Here is a 21,748-nt window from a genome sequence, read left to right as displayed (position 1 = left end):
CAGTGTGTTGTGTGTTCTGTGTACTTGTAATCAAGAGTGAATGGGTTATGTTATGAAAGTGAGAGTGGAAAGTGTGTGTCAGAAAAGTTTCGTGTGCAGTTGCAAGAAATGTAAGTCATGGAAGAAGTGACTGAAGGTAATGTGGGTAATAAGCAATAGTATATTGAAAGTTTTTCCACTTGGTTATACTATAAATAAAGATGCCAAAAAGTTATATTCTTGGTTTCATCCTTTATCCAAGTTGTAAGCAAACAAACGTTTGCAAATGAAGTCACTTCACGACTGGACTACTTGTATATAGAGGCTAATGACTTCACATCGCTTGCTTTTCCCATAATGCAATGCACATATCCTTACGGACATGTATAATGCTATGCATTATGGGAAGGACCACTCCCCAGACTGGTTTGACCTTTATTGAGGTCTCATCAGTGGGAGTTAGACCCATAAGTGATACCAAGGTTAAACTAATGCAGAAGTCATATTTCCACGTAGAAGTAGTCAAAAGGTGTCCTTATTACTGAAATACTCTGGATTAGAGATTGATGTTGAAAGTTTTTCCACATGGTTATACTATAAATTAAAGTTGCCAAGAACTTATATTCTTTATATTTCAACATCCATCTCTAATCCAGAGCATTTTAGTAATAAGGTATGAAGCACTCCTTCACAGGACAAAACATGAACTAGAGTGACTGGAGAAACAATTGCCTGTGTTGGTACATCAGTAAAGAGAATAAAAGAAAAAGTATGAAATTGAAAGAAACTTAAGGAGAAGGAAAGCATGTTTCCCAGGTGCATAGATCAAAGATGTTAGTGAAGCGCTATTAGTTTGCAAAGAGGAGAAGTGAAAGAATTGGTTTTTTTTGGCTGATATGAATGATTTGAAAGAGTTGCTGATAGAAGCAAGAAAGTAAGGATTGTGAATCTTCTGCCTCAGTATGACAGGAGTGATTTGAGAAGGGCCATGGTTGCAAATGAGTCAATGAGAAGATTGTGTATGAAGAATAGTGTGCAGTTTATAGATGTGTGGAGGGAATTTGATGGATGAAAGAACTTGTATATGCCTAATGGACTACATTTAAATGGTTTTGGAGCTAGATGTTTGGAAAGAGAGAGAGAGAGTGGAAATACAAAGTTGGGGAAATTAGAAGTATTAGGGGAGATGCAGAGAAGTGCAGGTTCAGCTATCCCTGAGACAAATGAGGGTATGTACAAAAATGATTGTGCAATGATTAATGCAGTTTTGCAGGTTTCAAATCCAAATGGATTGGTAATGACATCACACAAGGATAAATGGGAGTCCACAGGGTTATTGATGAAATGTATATGCCAGAAGTATCAGAAATAAAGGAGAAGAGCTTTTGGCATTGGTCAGTTCAACTTTGCCAAAAATTATAGGCATTAGTGAGACCTGGTTGATTGAAAATGATGAAAATGTAAGGGATATTGTATTTTCAGAGAAGATATAGGAAATAAGTTTATGAGGAGGAGGATTATTAATGATAGCAGAAGAAATTCAACCAACAAAATTAGAAGTTAAAGAGGATTTTAGGGTCTTGGAGACATGCTTTATTTGAGGCTATCTGGTACAAGATAGAGGCCAGTAGGACAAAATATATTATTGACTAAACAAACACACGTAATAATCACAGTAATAAGTTTTAATAAGTAAATATTTCATCCTAAGTATCTTAGGACATCGTCAGTAAAGTTAATTCAAACAATACTAGGAATAACATACAGTTAGGGTGCATGATTACAATGGAATCCCAATATGCATGCAGTAGCGTGTTATAGAATTGAATTAAAATATATCTGGAGAGAGAAAAAAATAATAATAATAAAATAACATATATAAAAATTATTTTACACAATTTTGTATGACAATTTCCCATATAAGAATAGCAAGAACGTCATTACGGTTTAGATTTGGTCTGTGAAGTAGGGCTTCAGCACTTTTTATATAAAGATCTACGTAGAAGTTTGGTCTTTTCCCAATGGATCCTATGGTTTAGGTTTTCAACTCCGTGTTGCGCAAAGCCAGATTTCTGCGGTTTGATATGACGGATATAGTCTTGATGTTCCGAAATGTGTTTATGAACAGATCTACCTGTCTGTCCATAATAAGACAGTTTACTGGAACATGGAACCTCATACATGCCAAGTAGCATCAGAGGTGAGAGTTTGTCTTTAGGAGAAGGCAGGGCTGGTCCAAGGGTATCTGATGCCCCTAGGCAAAGAAAATTTAGGTGCCCCTATACATTGTCTCTCTATATGTATTTTGTCATACTCACACGTTCACCTACACATGTGGATATTTATAAAAATAATATCATTATGAACATTAAAAAAATTTATTAATCAAAACCAATACATTTGTATACATATATGATTACTCCTAATATCTGTATATCAAGAAAATTATTACATCTTAAATACAAAAATTATGAAAAATTAATCTTGGGACAGATGCCAGGAGCAGGAAAAATCTCTGCACTTGAGGTTAGGTATACAAAGAGCAGGGGAGTGGAAGAAATAGAGAAAGGCAAAAATAATGTAGGATCATCAACGCTTGACTTATTTCAGTTTTTTATTAATACTCAAGGTTTTACTAATTTTTTTCGAAGATTGTAATTTTTCCCCGAACTATGAAGCAAAATCTGGTGCCCCGAAGTCTTAGTACCCCTATGCGATTGCCTAGGTTCGTCTAATGATAAAACTGGCCCTGGGAGAAGGTAACAAGTTATAGATCTGGTTGATGGGTTTGTATGCACTAGCAAGATTGCATTTCTTCATAATTTTTGAAAGATGTTTGGAGATGCCTTTGACATAAGGTATGGGAATCCTACGGACTTGTTCTTTACTAGGTTGATGTTTGGGGAAGTGACTGGTGGTTTTTTGACTTGTTTTAAGATGGTATCCATTTAGTATGGCTGTATTTTTGATTATTTTCAATTCTTGGTTTAGAGATTCTTCAGAGGAGCAGAATCTGTGTGCTCTGGTTACTAATGATTTAATGATGCCAAATTTTTGAGATGGATGATGAGCAGAAGAATTGTGAATGTAGCGACCTGAAAATGTCGGCTTGTGATGGACAGAAGTGGAGATGGAACCATCTTCGTTTCTTTGGATGTGAGTTATGGAGATTCTTTTTCTAGTGTAAATTTGATGCGAGGATGAAGAAGGTTTATTTTATCTAGAAACAGATGTAGTTCTTGTTTGGAATGACCCCAGACAGCAAAGACGTCATCGACATATTGTAGCCAAATTTTTTGTTTGGGTTTAAACATGAAAATTTTTTCTTCAAGGTATTCTAGAAAGAGGTTTGCTAAGTTTGGTGATAGGGGAGACCCCATTGCTGTTCCTTCCTCTTGCTTGTAAATTTTTTCTTTCCAAGTGAAGTTACCAGATGTAATAACAAATTTGAATAATTCAACAATATCAGACGGAAATTTTTGAGTTAACAAGTCTACCGTTTCCTTATGGGGAATATTAGTGAAGAGGGAGACAATGTCGAAGCTAATTAGCATGTCCGTTTCCAACAGTTGAATGTCTTTTATTTTTGCATGAAACTTTGTGGAATTTTTAATTGATGAGGCTGAGTGGTCTATGTGAGGATGGAGAAGGTTAGATAAAAATCTTGATAACTTATAAGTCGGACTGCTAATAGAATCCACGACGGGTCTGAGCGGAACGTTATTTTTATGAAGCTTAGGTAAATCTTATATTCTAAGAGGTCTAGCATGGTATTTCCTGAGTTTTTTAATTGTTTCTTCATCTAAGGAAGTGGTTTCATCAAGTAACTTGTTCAATTTCTTGAGCTGTCTTTTTTGTAGGATCATAATCAAGTTCTTGCTATTCCTAAAGTATGGGAACTTCTCATACAAAATTGTGTAAAATAATTTTTATATATGTTATTTATTTATTTTTATTTTTTTCTCTCTCTCTCTCCATATATATGTTAATTTAATTCTATAACACGCTACTACATGCATATTGGGATTCCATTGTAATCATGCACCCTAACTGTATGTTATTTCTAGTATTGTTTGAATTAACTGTACTGATGATGTCCTAAGATACTTAGGATGAAATATTTACTTATTAAAACTTATTACTGTGGTTATTACATGTTTATTATTGTTTAGTCATGAATTCTCCACAGGTTTCATTGTATAATAAAATATATTATTGGTTGCTGCTATAGACCAGGGGATGCATAGGAAGATGCAGATGCCATGCATCGGCAGATTATCACAATGATGCAGTCCAATCAGTTATAATGGGAGACTTCAACTATGGGGACATAGAAATGAGGGAGTGGGGGGAATGAGACACAGCAAGATGGAAGCAGAATTCATACAATTGTTGCTAATGGATAATTACCTGAAACATCATGTCATGGAGGGAGACAGAGGTTTGGGAGTGCTCGATCTGGTAATACCATCGGAAGATGTTTTAATAACCAAAGTAGACACTCTGCCGTCTAATCAGGAACAATGACCATGCAGTCTTGTTCTGGGAGCTTGTAAACATCTGTCCAGAAAGATTTTTTTGAACTATAAAGCTGGTAATTATGACCGACTTAGAAGGCAACTTGGAGCAGTTCCATGGCTTGGGAAGCTACAAAGAAAGAATTTCAGTAAATGGGAAGTGGTCAGGGATTGTTTGAGAGAAGTGGTATTAGACTATGTACACACAGTCAGGAGGATAAGTTGGTAAAATAGCTCAGAGAATTATATGGATGGTAAACAATGTAATAAAGATGCCTCTCTTTATTAAGCTATGATTTGGCTGCATCTTGACTCTTGCGCACAGATTTGATCACTTGAGTTTCTTGTTGGAGAAGATTCAGAGAAAGAGACGAGTGACTTAGCTGGTGTGGAATGCTTTCTATGAGGATAAGTTGAAGGTTGTGTGGGTTACAAAGTTTAGTTGATTGGCAGAAAAGAGAGGCCATTATAGAAACTTATATAAGTTATTAAGGAAGTTTTATAAGTTTGACACAAAAGAAATTTTTCAATCAATTATATTTGGTTTAATCCTTTATCCAAGTGTAAGCAAACAAAGTTCATGCCTGAAGTATTTTCAGGACTGGGGCAACTCGTGACAAAGGTGGTATGACTATGACTTCTCATCACTTGCATTAGAAGAAAGTAATACAAAGCACATCTCCTTGTGGACGTGTATGATGCTATGCATTAAGGAAAGGGTCACTTCCCAGACTGGTTTCGACCTTTATTGAGGTCTCATTAGTGGGAGCCAGACCCAGAGGTGGTGATACTAAGGTGGAAGTAATGGAGAAGTCATATTTCCATATACAAGTTGCCATTAGATTAGAGATAAGTTGATGAAAGTTTTTTCACTTGGCTATGCTACCAATTATTTATTTGGTTTAATCCTCTATCAAAGTGTAAGCAAACAAAGTTTGCACCTGAAATATTTTCAGGACTATGGGATGGATATATTTTCAGAATGGGATACTAAAGCAAGTGATGAGAAGTTATACCACCTTTGCCACAAGTTGCCCAAGTCCTGAAAATACTTCAGGTGCAAACTTTGTTTGCTTACACTTGGATAAAGGATTAAACCAAATATATAATTTGTAGCATAGCCAAGTGAAAAAACTTTCATCAAAATTTTTCAATACCTGACAAATAGAGAGAGAGAAAGGGGTTACACCTGGAAGTTATGTAAGAGTGCTTAGTTAGTAAACTTCTGCAGGTTAGATTTTTTTGCATGGAATGTTGTGAGTGACCTCACAGTGAAATGAGTTGAAGGAGAGATATGATAGGTATTGTGTGTATAAAGGTTAGTGTGGATCTTCTGGTATGAGTCTTCTGGCTCCATGGAGATGCCTGTGTAAAAATATTAATAATAACTTTTTTGCTACCCATGGATTTCTAGCATCTTAACATCTCATTCACATTATTGACATATTTGTCAGACTTCATGCAACCAAGATTGTTTGAACAAGTATGCTTTGTGGCCAGCCATGCTGGATTTTTTTTCTTTTTTTAACTATCTTTCATAATTGTTAACATTTGTGAGCCAATAAAAATGACCCCCTTTTTTTTTTTCTCTTCACTTATCTTTGGAAATTGATTCCTTGAATGAAATAATCTGGCACTCTTGTGTGAAACAATTTTCAGCAAGCTCTGTTTAAAAATTTATAATAAACTTCAACCATTCTAGTGGACTTAGTTAAAAAGATTTTATTACTATTATTATATAAAGTGTGTATAATAGACGATGTAAATTTTAAATACAGTCAAAATATTCCAACAAAAATGTATTCAAATTGTTATTCATTAAATGCATTAATTACCAGAAAAATGTTAGTTAATCAAATTTTCTATTTCTTCTAAAAGTTTGTATTTATATACTTTGACAGCCATAACAACATCAAAATGGGATCTGCTAGATCAACAAACTGAACAGGAGCAAGAAGAGGAAGACATAGATGGCCAGTAAGTTTCAAACAGTATTAATATCACTCTTGGATTTATTTTCGTTTAATGGACAGCAGTGTTAAATGTACAACAAATAATAGCCTATGAAAACTTATGATATATTGCGTAAACAATTTAAAAAATAATGATAAAATAATTTTGCGTGTATTTCTGTGTTTGTATGTCCACACATGTATAGGAATTTCTATATATAGAAATTCATTTTAAATTCTATTGCTATCCAAAATTTCAGTATTATCACTTTCTGATGCAAGATAACTTCAGATCAGACATGTTACGAGTATACTTGTAAACATAGTACAAATACATTCTGTTTATTGATAAATTAAATCATGAAATATTTTGGAATGAACTCTTTCCATCATTGGTGATACAAAAATTACAGTGACTTAGAAACAGGTTAGAACATCCAATAATTGTCTGACTGTTCAAGGTGACTGCTTTACAATGAGAGTTGGCTGAAGTGGCCTAAAGTGATAAGTTTATGTACAAAATATATTAGACTTGTCATTTAAAATCAGAAGTTCTCTCACAATTATCATGGATAATCCTTCATTCTCATTCATGTAAGGACAGTGACAAGACTTCAGGCCTCTCCTTAAACTAGCATTCAAAAGCTGCTTTATAAGGATGGGCATTTGTCTTCCCAAAGGATCCTGTGTGGGCATCATTTGGATCCAGGCTGGACTTGTGCTTTTCCCCATATCAGATGTTGCCTTGGTATTTGCTAATATTCTTCATATGGAGCAGCCAATTTGACCAAAATGTCAGATTCCTTGAGGGTATATTTTGGTCATACAGACCAAATTGACCAAGTAAAAAAGGAGAAGCTTATTAAAGGACAAGCAGCTATTTTTAAAAAAATCGAAGTTTCTTTTATGTTACAGATGTGCAGAACTTCCTCAGTATTATGACAGCAAATTTGGACATACCACATACATGGAACCCTCTCAATAGCAGAATCAGTTGGTCTTGGAGGTGAGAGCAAGTGGATGCTCTGTTGGCTGTGGGGAGTTGTGTCCACTTCTGCTCTCAGTGGAACAAATGGTGTGAGTACTGGTGAATAGGATAAAGAGACAACTATTTTTGTATGCATCCACCTATATAGGCAAGTTTTAAATGTATGAAACTAGGATGCCATAGGGTTCAGTCAAATGTTTGGGTAAGTAGAACATCTATAAAAGGTAATCTATCTTTTTTTTTTTCCTTCTTCCTAATACATTTAATTCAGGAGTGAAGATTATTGATTTTTTTTTTTTAATGAAGTTGATCAATTCAGAATTTGAGTAACACCAAATGGCAAAAAAACCTTGTCAGCATAGCAGATCCAAAGTGATAGCAGAGGTCGCACAGTTCAAAGCATTTGGTCTTCATGATGCGCTAAATAATAGTTATCCAAAGGGGAGTAAGTGGATTACCCATGCAGTGTCTTTGATACTTTGTAGCTATCAATTTTCAAACTAAAATAACCAGAATGTATTAGTCAAAAATATCGACAATATCAAGAGGAAAGTCTTGGGATGAAAGATGTTATGTATCTTCCAAAAGGATGTTAGTAAACAGAGATGTGATATAAAAGCTGACCATCAAATATGTTCTTGAGCAGCCTCTTTAACTTTGCAAGAAATTAAGCCAAGTTTTTGATGAAGGAGATGGAATGGAATGGCTTATATGTGTACTTAGAAGCCATAATAGAACAACAGCACTGTTTTTTTAGGTGAGTGCATTGATACAATTCACAATTGTCCTCAATGAGCTGTCTTTGTGGAGTTTAAGTGGATGATAGAAACAATTGACTATTGATGTACCTACCTATAAAATAGCATTAGTCTTATCACAGCTCATTTTCTTGCCAAAGTTGATGTCACTATACAGCCCACTGATTTAATGGTAAGCTTTGATATCACCAACTGTATTAAGTGAAAAACCTGAACTTTCCTTGGCCTTCTACTTTGCAATACATTCAAGTTATTTTAGCTGGAAAACAAGAAATGGCAAATGGTTTGAAGACACTGTAATAGTGATTTCACTTTCTCTCTCTCTCGGTTAACTATTATTTAGACCATGTTTAAGTACAACGGTTTTCAACTACACCCTCAGCAATCACTTTGGATCTACTATGTTAACAATATTTTTGTCATTTGACATTGCTCAGATTCATTTAACTACCTAGGATGTATGATCACATATGAAAATGAAAAAAATATAAATGTAAAAATTGCAAAATATTTAAAAATAACAGGTGTAATTAACTCTATATTTAAACCAAACCTAGTTCAAAAACAAACCAGGCTAAAAGTATACAATACATTAGCCTTACCGATCTTAATGTATGGAAGCGAAATCTGGACAATAAAACAAAAAGACAAACAAAGATTAACAACAGCAGAAATGAAGTTTATGAGAAAAACTGCAAAGTATACCCTATTTGATCACAAAAGAAAAGAAGATATTATGAAAGAATTAAACCAAGAACCAGTAATAGAAAAAATTAAAAAATATAAACATAAATGGATGGAACACGTTGAAAGAATGAAAACAGAAAGATTACCAAAACAAGCCTTAAAGTACAAGCCATTAGGAAAAAGAAAACCAGGATGTCCTCTTAAACGATTCAACGATGACTTCTAAGGCCAGAACAGGCCATGCTAGCCTAAATCTTTGATACGTATGATGATGATGACATTGCTCAGAATCAGAATTGATTAACTTTCTTAAATCAGTAATCTTTCCCATGGATTAAATTTACTATTGAGAAAGAAATGGAAGAAAAATTATCTTTCTTATGCATTATACCTATGCAAACTTCTATTGTAGCTCTGTGTACCAAACCTAGAGCTCACATCTTTTACTCTATTTATGCAATAAAATGAGTACATTCTTCCCCAAACATCCAGAGAATTGTAAACAGCTGTATACACCTGTACCTGTTACTGCTTTGGAGAGAAAGATTCCGATCCTTATTTAATATTTACAAACATGTCTCTAGAATACTGAAGAAATTTCAGTTTGTCACGACGTTTATATTTCACAACAAATTTTCAGGATTTTTAACCTGCCACCAAAGACCAATAGGCTCCTGTTTTTTTGTCCGCTACATATCAGGTTCTGTATAAGTATAATCCTTCTTATTTTCAAATGTGTGCTCCATAGAAGTGGATTATTGAACATCGAGTTTGTATCCAAATGCTAGTCAATTGCACTAGTCCAGTCTGACTAAATTGGGTGTCAATACAGAACCCTAGGTTCTGTATTGACACTGAGCTCATTTTTAGATGCAGTTTTAGGTATGAACATCATTTAAGGAGAGGTATGAACCCTGTGTCATTTACCCTAATTTAAATTGAAACGATGGATTATTTATGTCAAAGATGTAAGAATTTTTTTTTTTATTTTTGTTAAGTTCCCAAGTATTATAATGCACACAGATTTCTCATTTGGTGCAGTTGAAAGGATTCAAAGAGTGAAACACATCATTCAGTGTAGTACTTTCCTTGAATGGCTAACTGATTCTTATGCATTTTTTTGTAGTACATTGTTTCAGTCTAGCTATGTAGTTTTTGGTATCACTGATGATGGAATGAATTCTTCATTCCTAAATATTTGATACTTTAAGTACATCAATAGACTGAAAGTTAGTTTTTCTCTGCTGTGTTTGAGAAATTTGATGTTTGGCACAATTTCACTAGACAGTTTTGTCCTATAAACATTACAAAGTTTGACATCTGTGGTGTAATGTATTTGAACTTACTTATTTAAGTAATTTTTTAAGTCTTCTGTTTTCCTCTGATGCAAAATATTAATTTATTAGACCAATGGAAGAAGAAGGAGAAGCTGAACGGGAAGAAGAAACTGAAGCAAAAGTTGAAGCAGAACCTGAAGAAGAGGATGTAGAAAACAGCAGAGATTCTTCAGCAATTTTAGAGTCGATCAAAAATGATGTTAGTGAAGAAAGGAGAGCTAAACTAAGGGAAATTGAGGTTAGAAAGAAATTAACTTTCATAAAGCTTATGGAATGTCTGAAAAGTAAAGTAACATTGTTATTGCATGTAGCCTTTAAAAATGTTATTTTAAAAACTTTCTTGGAAATATCATCATAAAATTTGAAATCAAGTGATATCATCATCATCAAATTCCTGATATATAACCACAAGGGGTGTACAGGCTGCTATGACAGCAGTACGTGGTTAAGTTTACATTATTATTAATCTCTTGTTAACAGTTTTCCTCCAAATTAATCTATGACTTGTCAGCACTCTAGTATTGTTGTATCTAATGTTTCAATCTTCCTATAGGTCTTTTTCCTGCCATCTTGGCATCAACCACATCTTTTGCTAATTTCTCCTCTCCCATTCTGTTTAAGTGACCAGTACCACCTTAGATTAGCCTTACTCATACATGCTTGAATGTTAGCCATGTCAAGTTCCCCTCCTCCTTAATGTCTTCATTTTTAATATGATTCTGCCATTGATGCCATCTGTAGGCTCTAATCTTTGATCTGGTGCTTTATTTCTAACCCAACTCTCAGATCCATAGCTTGAAGCTGGTTTAAACACTGTCTTATATAAGGCTATAAGTTTTAAAAGAGGTATACCGTGAGTAGACATATCGATACAAAATTAATAATGGAAAAAAACTCACGTACAGAGATTATTTAATAGTATAATTTTCGCCTGTGTGTCACAGGCATCTTCAGTACATTAAGCTCAAATTAAACAATAACTGACAATTCCAAAAAGCACCACCTAAGTAGCTGGTGTAAGATAACTAAAAAGGTCAATAACTTTCCTAAAAAAAAAAAAAAAAATTTAAAAAAATCAATACAATAAAAAGTTAGGAAAGATTAGCTGATTTGTAAAGTACTATCTCCTATAAAGGGGATAGACATAAGCCGGCGGATCTGTTTAAGTTAGGAGAATGAAGTAGAGTTTCACATGTTTTTTTATAAAGGCGTTCCATGAGAAACTGACTTTTGTGAAGAACTCTTGTCTTTCTCCAATGAACTCTGTGTCTAGTGAAGATGGCATGTTCTGCAAGTTCAGACTTTTCAGGTTTAAAGTATTCAATATAAGATTGGTGTTCTTCTAGCCGAATAGAGGCAGATCTTCCCGTTTGTCCGAAATAAGATAATCCACAAGAGCACGGATGGTAGACACCTGGATGATTAAGATGTGGAAGCTTGTCCTTAGGAGAAGTTAGAAAGGTGGAGATTTTTCTAAACGGTCGAAAGGCAACAAAAATATTCAGTGGTTTTAAAACTTTTGCTATACGTTCACTGATGCCTTATACATAAGGGATAGTAATGCACGTTATTTCTTCTGTGTTTGAAGAGGAAGACATATTAAAACTACTCAAAGTTCTTTTAATGAAGCAATTCTTATAACCATTAGATAGAAAGGAAGAAGTTATATATTGTAGTTCTTTCTGTAAAAGATCGTCTGAAGAACAAAAGGAGTAGGCCCGATGAACCAGTGTTTTAATAGTTCCTGCATTTTGACTGGGATGGTGATGAGATTCTGCATGGATATAATGGCCTGTATGAGTCTTCTTTCTATAAACTGAGAAATGTAAGTTACCATCTGGTTGGCGAAAAATTAGAAGATCTAAAAAGTCTAACTGCTTATTTGATTCTACTTCTAGGGTAAACTTGATCCTAGGATGAAATGCGTTTAACTTACTGATAAATTGTTGAATTAGAATTGTCGAAATTCCTTTATGGGAGATAGTACTTTACAAATCAGTTAATCTTTCCTAACTTTTTATTGTATTGATTTTTTTTTTAATTTATTTTTTATTTTATTTTTTTTTTTTTTTAGGAAAGTTATTGACCTTTTTAGTTATCTTACACCAGCTACTTAGGTGGCACTTTTTGGAATTGTCATTTATTGTTTAATTTGAGCTTAATGTACTGAAGATGCCTGTAACACACAGGCAAAAATTATACTATTAAATAATCTTTGTACGTGAGTTTTTTTCCGTTATTAATTTTGTATCGATTTGTATAAGGCTAGTTTAGTATTCTGTTGGCTGTTTCCAAATTTAATTTGCCATCTTCACTAAAAAACTGTGCCTAAATAGCTGAAATATTTTACTTGTTCTGTAGATTTCCCATTCAAAATGCAGCTGATTCTTTCCATGTTCTTATAAAAAAGACCCTATTTTCATAGTCTGTCTTTTTTTACTGCTGCCATTTTCGTGCAAATTTGTTGTTATAGCAGTCATGCAAGTCAATCAAGGAATTCTGCACAACTTCTGCTTTTATTATTTAAGAGAATATCATCATCTGCATGAAGTAAAAAGCTTGAGATTAACCTCTTCAGTTTTCATCTTTACATCCTTGTAATGCACCTGATTTTACATTACATTTTTTTCTATTCCTGTATCTTACAGTTCTAACTGTTGACTACTTTGTATAATGTCCCATTTTACACCATGTAATTGTAGCATTTTGAACAGCTTTTCTCTTTACATCTTGTCATTATACCTCTTCTCTATGTAATTAGATACTGATCCTGATGACCCCAATTTGGCTTAAACCCAGCTTGTTTTTCTCCATGTTTCTCTTCCACAATTTTTCTTTGCCTCTTGTCAAATATGCTTGCTTAAATCTTATTTGGAACATTCACTAAGGAAATTCTCTAATTCTCAGTCTGATTTACTTTCATTTTTATAAATGAGTGCTATGATGACAGCTTTACCCAGTCATCTGGAATTCCACCTTCTGACCATGCCTAATGAATTACTAAATTGCAGACACTGTAACTTTCATACTTCCATATGTGAGCATTTCTTATTGAATATCACCTACTCCTGCTACCTTTCCACATTTTAGATTTTTGATGGCTTATTCTACCACTATTCTGTCACTGCTTGCTTGCTTCATTAACAGTCACTCCAAACATCCAGAATATCTTGATCCTCAATTTTTGCAACCTTTATCATTTTTAAATTTTTCACTTGATTATGCTATAAATTAAAGATGCAAAGAAATTATATTCTTAGTTTAATCCTTCATGTTTGCACATGAAGTATTTCACAACTAGGCTATTTGTATATATAGACTGATAACTTCACATCAATTGCCTTAGTATCCCATAGTGCAAAGCGTGCGTGCATGTGCGCGCGCACATACACACACTTTTGGGTGTGTATAATTCTATGCATTAAGGGAAGAACCAATTACAGATCCAAAAAAGATCCAAAACCAGACCAGTTTTGACCTTTATTGAGGTCACATTAGTGGGAGCCTTCCCATAATGCATAGCATTATACACATCTGAAAGGGTGTATGCTTTACATTATGGGATACTAAGGCAATTCATGTGAAGTCATTAGCCTCTGTATACAAGTAGCCCAGTCGTGAAGATACTTTATGCGTAAATATTGTTTGCTTAGACTTGGCTAAAGGATTAAACCAAGAATATAATTTCTTGGTTTCTTTAATTTTCCTTTATCATTTGTCTCTGATTCCTTTTATAGCTCTTTACTCGTTTTGCCACCTTGAAGATATTTATCTTCTATATTCCTACCATGACTTTTGTTTAGTTACTTTTTTACACATAGCTTAACTTTCTTACATTTTGCTCTCTTGGGTCAGGCTGATTTAACTACTAGGAACTTTCAGAATTGACTGTTTAACTTTAATTTCCCTGCTTGCATGGCTCAGTGAAAGTGTTGTGTACAATCCATAGCACTAGACTGCCCAAAGAAAGAGCATCGTAAGTTCAACTCTAGCCTAGTTGCTGGCTAGAACTTTTCCTAAGCCCTTTTTTTTTTTTTCAACCAGTTCCAGAGTTAGTCGATCTATGGCACAGGCAATTGGGTTTTTTCTCCAGGAAACACTGGTTTTTCATCTTGTAAACTCAAAAAAAAAAACGACTGTAGAACACACTATTTTCAGACAGTATTAAGATTAGGGACCACGAGATGGTGGTACTTGTCAGCTGCTTCTCTTCACCGGATGGCATGTATAAGTAGTGATAGGCTTGGGCCCACTATCTCTGATTGGCTACCGGTGGAGATTGAACTGCCTCCTCAGTCTCCAAAAGTTAGATAGGGCTTAAACAGCCTCTCCTACTTCCTATAGGTGAATCAAACGCATTAGCTGATTTTTGAATTTCCCTGTAAAGTTTGGTTTCTATCCTTGCAAACAACTCTTTATACGTCTTCCCAAAGGTTGTTTCTTGTTTTCAAACTCTCATTTTTTTCTTTAATAATTTTTATATATATAAGTCTATGGTTCACCTCTGAAAGCTGCTTGACTTTGATGTTTTTTTTTTTTTTTTTTTTTTTTTTTTTTTTTTTTTTTTTTTTTGTACATAGTTTTTCATTTCAGTATCATATTTGTTTTTATCATCATGAAATTCTTGAAATATACCCTCATAGGGTGAACAGGATATTATGATAGTACTACGTGAAAAGGTTACATCATTACTAACTTCCAATCAACAATTTTCCTCCAAGTTAATTTGTTATCTGTCAAGACTCCAACATTATCAGATCTTTCTGTCTTTTAAGGCACTTTTTAGTATCAGTTCATCTACTTCTTGGTCTTCCTCGGGGTCTTTTTCCTGCTAACCTGGCAAAGAACACTTGTTTTGCTAATCTTTCCTCTCCCTTTCTGTTTAAGTGATCATACCACCTGAGATCGGCTCTACTAACACATTTCTGAATGATAATAATGGCAAGTTCTTTCCTAATATCCTCATTTTTAATGTGATACTGCCATTGATGCCATCTGTTCAGTCCCCTAATCCTTCTAAGAACTCTCATATCTGTGGTCTCCAGTCTTTGATCAAGTGTTTTATTTCTGACACATCTCTCTCTCAGTTAAAATTTCCAGAGAATCTTAAATGAATGTTTAAAAAAAAAATCGGTTTAAGTTGAAATTGGTTTAAACACTGTCTTGTAACACAGCTAATTTAGTATCCATACAAATTTATTCACCTGCCTTCCTACCATACCAGCTTTGCTAATTCTGTTGTCTGTTTGCCACCTTCACTAAAAATTGTGCCTAAGTAACTGAAATGTTTTACTTGTTCTATATGTTCCCCATTCAGGACACAGTTGATGTTTTCAATGTGTCTGCCTATTTTCATTGTCTTTGTCTTTTTATTGCCGATCATCATGCCAAATTTATTACAACATTTATTTAGTTTAGTTAGAGAATTTGGCAGACTTTTATTGAATTTATTTAGAAGTATAACATCATCTGCTTAAAGTAAAGAGCTAAGATTAACATTACTAATTTTCATATCAGGTTTGATACCACTTTCCTTCATAATGTGATTCATCTAGATAATGAATAATAGTGGAGATAATGTGCACTCTTGTTGCACACCTAATTTAACATCAAACCATCTCCTGTACTTCCTTCAATTCTAACTGCTGACTTATAGCTTAGAGACTATGTATTGCTCAATGTAACGTCTCATTTACACCATATAACTGAGCATTTTGAAAAGCTTTCTTCTTGGCACCTTGTCATATGTATTTTCCAGATCGATGTGAAACTTAAATACAAATCCTTGTTATATTCCCACGATTTCTGAACTATTTGTCATAAAGTGAAGTGAAAATCTGATCTTGACAGCCTCTATTTGACCTGAATCCAGCTTTTTCTTCACCAGACTTCCCTTCCGCAGTCTTTCTCAACCGTTTCACAAGTATACTTGCATAGATCTTACCAGGAACACTCAGTAGGGAAATACCTCTGCAATTCTCACACTCAGTTTTATTTCCTTTTCATAGATAAGTACTATGAGAGCTCTACTCCACAGTCACCTAGAATTTGACCCTCTAGCAAGGCCTTCTGCATTGTGCTGTGCAGTCACTGAACCTTTATACCTCCGTATTTGAGCATTTCTCAAATATCACCTACTCCAGCTGCCTTTCTGCATTTCAGGATTTTGATGGGTTTTTCTGCTTCAGGTATGGATATGTATTCCTGATTTCATTTCTGTTGAGTGTTTTCTACCACCATGCTGCCACTGCTTGTTACATTTAGCAATCTTTCAAAGAAATTACTTCAGGCATCTAGAATATCTTTCTCTTCAGTTTTCACATCACCTTTTTCCATCGGTGATTTCTTTCCTCCATTTCTAAGCTTTTTCAATAGCCTCCAGAATATTTTGCAACCTTCCTATATTTATATTCTGTGTTCTTACCAAAGTCTTACCATGATTTGTTTATTTACCTTTACTCAATTCTTTGCTTTCTTGCATTTTTCTCTGTATTCTCTTAGAACAGAGGCTGATTGACCTACCAGGAACTTTTGGTGTGTTTTCTTTTTTTTTTTTCCTTGACTACCTCTTTAACTTCCTGAATCCACCATGGAGTTCTGATTTTTTTTAATCCTTGCAGATAATCTCACCACATGCCTCTGTGGCCAAATCAACCAATGTTTTCTTCAGAGTTTGCCACTGAATCTCCAAAGTTTAGTTTTTGTTTCCAAACTCTTTTTTTTTCTCAAATAATGAATGACTTTTCTTATGTAGTAATGTTTGTGTATTTTAGTCTATAGTTCACCTCTTTTTTTTTTATTTATTTAAAAAATAACTCTGAAAGCTGCTCAACTTTGATCCATTTTAAAACTTTCTTACTCTTCTTTTCAATATGGAATTTAATTTTATCTTGATCAAAACTAAATGATGATCACTTTCTCTTTCAAATCCTCTATATACCTTAACCAGCAGGAAAACATGGTTATCAACAATAATAATATAGTCAGTGAGATTTTTCTTATTTCGTGCATCATCTTTCCATGCGAATTTATGCACATTTTTATGTTGGAATAGGGTGTAAGTAATAATTAGCCCTTATCGTGAACAGAAACCTAGCTTGTACTTACCATTATTATTTAGGACCTAAACAGCACATCTCTTTTGTCCAAATTTTCCCCAAACCATTTATGTATGTCTGGTAATGATTTCCTACTCGGCTATTTTGATTTCCAACAAGAATCAACTTTTCTTTTTTCGTTGTCAGCTGCCTTCTATAATGCCCCAAAAAATTTCTTCCTTAGTAGAGCCTGTGGGATCATAGCTACAAATAAATCTCATTGTCCAGTTCTCCATTATGATATTTGTCCACACATCACTACATGATATCGGCTGCCATTCAGTAAAATTATCCTCAGAGTTGAATATGAGGATAATTTTATACTTGATCTCCTCTGCTGTTTAGATCTCCAAGAACTGGACCAATTTTTCTGTTTTCTTTAGCTGCCTTCTCTAATCACTAGAAAAACTCCTCCATATCAGAACCTTCTGTGAGACTTTAGGCACAGATAAGTCTAATTTTCCAGTTCCCCCATTTTGATGTTTGCTCACATCAGAATGGGAAATTCCATTCTCTATTTGAAATTGTCTGCAATTCCAGAAAATTATTTTCATATGTAGTGTTGAATACTATAGGTAATCCTTCCTTCCTTTCACTGATGACTGTTGCCTAAATATAACATCTTTACTATTTTTGTCTTCTTTGGTAATACCAGTTATGCCAACATTGCACTTCCCCAATTCTTTTGCCAGTTTCACTTCTTTTCCCCTGATTCTTCTTATGTTGATGGAGAATATCTTGAATGCTGATTGAGTTTGAATTTGTTAATAGTGGATTTATTCAGGAGCATAACATAAAGAACTAAGTTTAATATATCTGATTTTGATATCAGGTTTAATGTCACCTTCCTTCATAATACTACTTTTCAAGCTTGTATGTTGATTATTATGCATAGTATTTTCAAAAATGGCTATTTTTTAAAAAAATCTGAATACCACTCATTAAAGGCTGTGAACTTGTCATACAAATGATATTGTGGATGAGCTAAGAGTTAGATATTCTGGAAACCATGCACTGCATAACAAACACCGAACTTTTTCGAGCCACTTCAGGCTTCCAGTAAATAGGGCAGTAGTCTTGCACTAAGCACTTGGCATGGAATGTGAACTTTCATTCTGTTGCTTGGATAGTGGATATGCTGTTCACTCAGACAACCAGACCAGCTAGATGATATAATACTAAAATAATTTAATTATTCTGTAATCTCTTCAAAATTAAATTGGCATATTCAGAAACAATACACAGGTAAAAATAGCTTGTATACACTATATGAATTAACAAGACTAAGTATAGAAGCAAGGCAATCAAAGTCCTAAAGTAAGTATTCCATGGGCAATTGGTGGTTCTTGGATGTTAGGACTGAAAATGAAAATCTCCCCTCATGTGCAGTAATTATGTAATGTAGCATATCCCCCCCCCACACACACACATGCACATGGATTCTGCTACAGATATAGCATAGTCTGCAAGACCTAACATTTGTGGTAGTGTTTCTAGATGATTAATATCATCTAGAAACACTAATCAAACTGCTGGTTTGATTCTTTGTCTTGCCTGTTTGGGCAAGATCCATTCTGCTAAAGATCAGTTGCAGCTCAGATCTTTTAGTAAACATCACCAATATCTAAAGATTGCAACTGATTTCTAGGAGAGTAGAATAACGAATGCCTATTTTTTGTGTGATCTAAAAATATTCACAGATTATGTTCTTTTAGGATTTTCCCAACTTTTCAAAAGTTTAAATATATTGAATCTTTTACAATTTTCACAGAGCTTTTTAAAGTGCCTGACAGTTGGCATCTTTCATTAAAAATAATTAATTAAAAATATACTCCGAACACTTCGTTTCTGCCATCAACAGCATCAATCTTGATGAACATGACTTAGTGAGCTCTGTAGTCACATGGTTAGCAGTACTCCAACTGAAGAACTTTCATATTACTACAGATATTAAACATGGTATAATATCTGTGTGTTCTGAATTATGTCCATACATAGACAGAATTCAGAACTAACCATGGGAATTCTTTCTCCATGCTAGCAAACTTTTATATGGAAATATTTGAAAAGGCTTTGATGCTAGACTTCATCAGATAACTTGGAAATGTCAAGAGCGGCCATGTGAGTCTCTCATAACTTTTTCATGGCTTGTGTCCAGAGGTGAATAAGGTTGGCTCAGAGATCTGACATGGAACAAAAGTGTTGAAATCTATATTGATGAGCACTGATTAATTGATAGATATCCAGATAGTGAAAAAGTTGACTATTAATAACCTTCTTCGTTATTTTTGTGATTGTTGAGGTGAGGAGGCAGAAGGATAGTGGTTTGATAGCTGACTTTTGTCCCTATTTTTTGGGACAAGTTCAATAAAGACTTGCTTCCATACTGTTAGGAGATGCCAGATAAATATGACAACTTGTATAGATGATATAGGATGTGTGTTAATTTTGAAGCCCAAGTTTTTAGCTTAGTTGGACAGATGCCATCTGGACCAAGTGATTATTAGTATAGCATCCATAGTAGATTATGGAGACATGGTGAACCGTTTCATTACTACCAAAATTATGGTTTCTTAGCCATAAGAAACATGAAAAAAAGGATAGGGATCTTCTTCTTCTTCTGCAGCTTCTCCCACTTAAGTTTGGTCACTGTTGATGATGAGTCTCCTCCACATCCCCCTGTCTTGGGCTGTCACCACATCCAAGTTCTTCATCCTCAAGTCCTCTTCTACCAACTCCCTCCATCTCTTCTTTGGCCACCCATGCTTCCTCCTTCCTTGCACATCAATCTGCATGATCCTTCTTCCCACATATTCGTTCTCCCTCCTCATCACGTGACCAAACCATCTCAACCTTGCCTCCTGTATCTTCGCTCTTAAGTTCGTAACTTTCACTGTTCCCCTCACATAGTCATTTCTCAGAAGAACCTTTCTGGCCGCACCGCACATCCACCTAAGCATTCTCATCTCTGCTACTTCCATCCTGCTGATGTTATTTTTCCTCAAGGCCACAGTTTCTATAGCATACGTCATAGCTGGCCTCGCTACTGTCCTATAGATTTTGCCTTTCAGATTGATCACCACCCTCTTATCGCATAACACTCCAGCCATCTCCCTCCAATTCCTCCAACCTGCTTGTATCCTGCATCCCACTTCCTTCTCAGCTCCTCCATCTTCTTCCACTGTTGAACCTAAATATCTAAAGTCCTTCACCTTCTTGATGACATTTCCTTCCAGCTCCAGATCTGTCTCCTGGCTGCCACCCACTGTGCAATACATATACCCTATCTTACTTCTGCTCAGTCTCATACCTCTCTCTTCCAGTATACTTTGCTCCATCTTTCCAGTTTAGTTCCTACTTCTTCTCTTGAATCTGCACACAGCAAGATGTCATCTGCATACAACATTGTCCAAGGCGCATCTTCTCTCACCTCCTCCGTCACCACCTCCATCACAATGTTAAACAGAAACGGACTTAATGCTGACCCTTGATGAAAGCCAACTGTTACTTGAAAACTTTCTGTCTGTCCCAGACAGGTCCAAACACTTGTCTTCACATTTCTGTGCATCTCCCGCACCAACCTGACATATTTCTCCAGAACCTTCTTCTCCCTCAGACACCTCCAGACCTCTTGCCTTGGCACTCTATCGTATGCTTTCTCCAGATCAATAAATGCCAGATGTAGCTCCTGTTGTTTCTCTTGAAACTTTTCCATCATCTGCCATAACCCAAAGATAGCGTCTGTTGTTGATCTACCAGGCATGAAGCCAAATTGTTCCTTTGCAATCTCCACCTCCATCCTCAATCTTCCATCAAGAACCCTTTCTAGGATTTTCATTGTGTGGGACATCAACTTTATTCCTCTGTAAGTTTTTACAGACTTGTGCATCCCCTTTACCCTTGTAGATGGGGACAAGAGTACTCTCCCTCCATTCCTCAGGTATATTTTCCTGTTGGCAAACTTTCATGAACAGGTCCCACAGCAGGTCAATTCCCTCTTCCCCCAGTGTCTTCCATGCCTCCACTGGAATCCTGTCAGGGCCCACTGATTTTCCATTCCTCATCCTCTTCATGGCCTCCATCACATAGTCTACTGATGTTCTGCATCATCCCCTCAGAAGGCTGCCCATCTTATTAGTATTATATCAAAAGATGCATACAGTATATAAAGTAATAATAATAAAATAGCATGCAAAATCCAATCACCAAATTAGATCAAACAACCATCTGATAATGCTGTATTATATCAAAAGATGTATACAGTATATAAAGTATAATAATAATAAAATAGCATGTGAAATGCAGTCACCAAATCAGATCAAACAACCATCTGGTAATGCTATCACACCACCTTAAGGTTCAGAAATGAGCATAGTTGAAAACTACTATTCTTTGCTATATATATTTATATAAACCTTTTATAAGCATAATCT

The 21,748-nt window shown here is 34.9% G+C and overlaps 1 protein-coding gene across 6 annotated transcripts in view; it reads left to right on the top strand.

Annotated features, from left to right (window-relative positions):
* Positions 1 to 21,748, top strand: part of LOC150093191 (U2 snRNP-associated SURP motif-containing protein) — a 467,947-nt gene that overhangs the window by 429,391 nt on the left and 16,808 nt on the right. For all 6 annotated transcript variants that reach the window (XM_090413350.1, XM_090413354.1, XM_090413351.1 and 3 more), the window contains 2 exons: positions 6,398 to 6,473; positions 10,288 to 10,456. In XM_090413350.1, coding sequence (XP_090269476.1) covers positions 6,398 to 6,473; positions 10,288 to 10,456 — 245 coding nt within the window. The remainder of the gene's footprint in view (positions 1 to 6,397; positions 6,474 to 10,287; positions 10,457 to 21,748) is intronic.

Source organism: Typopeltis vanoorti, chromosome 24 (assembly GCF_054136105.1).
Source record: "Typopeltis vanoorti isolate ZY-2024b chromosome 24, IOZ_Tvanoo_1.0, whole genome shotgun sequence".
Lineage (NCBI taxonomy): Eukaryota > Metazoa > Arthropoda > Arachnida > Uropygi > Thelyphonidae > Typopeltis > Typopeltis vanoorti.
The sequence above is the reverse complement of the archived record's forward strand: the minus strand, read 5'-3'. Positions and strand labels throughout refer to the sequence as shown.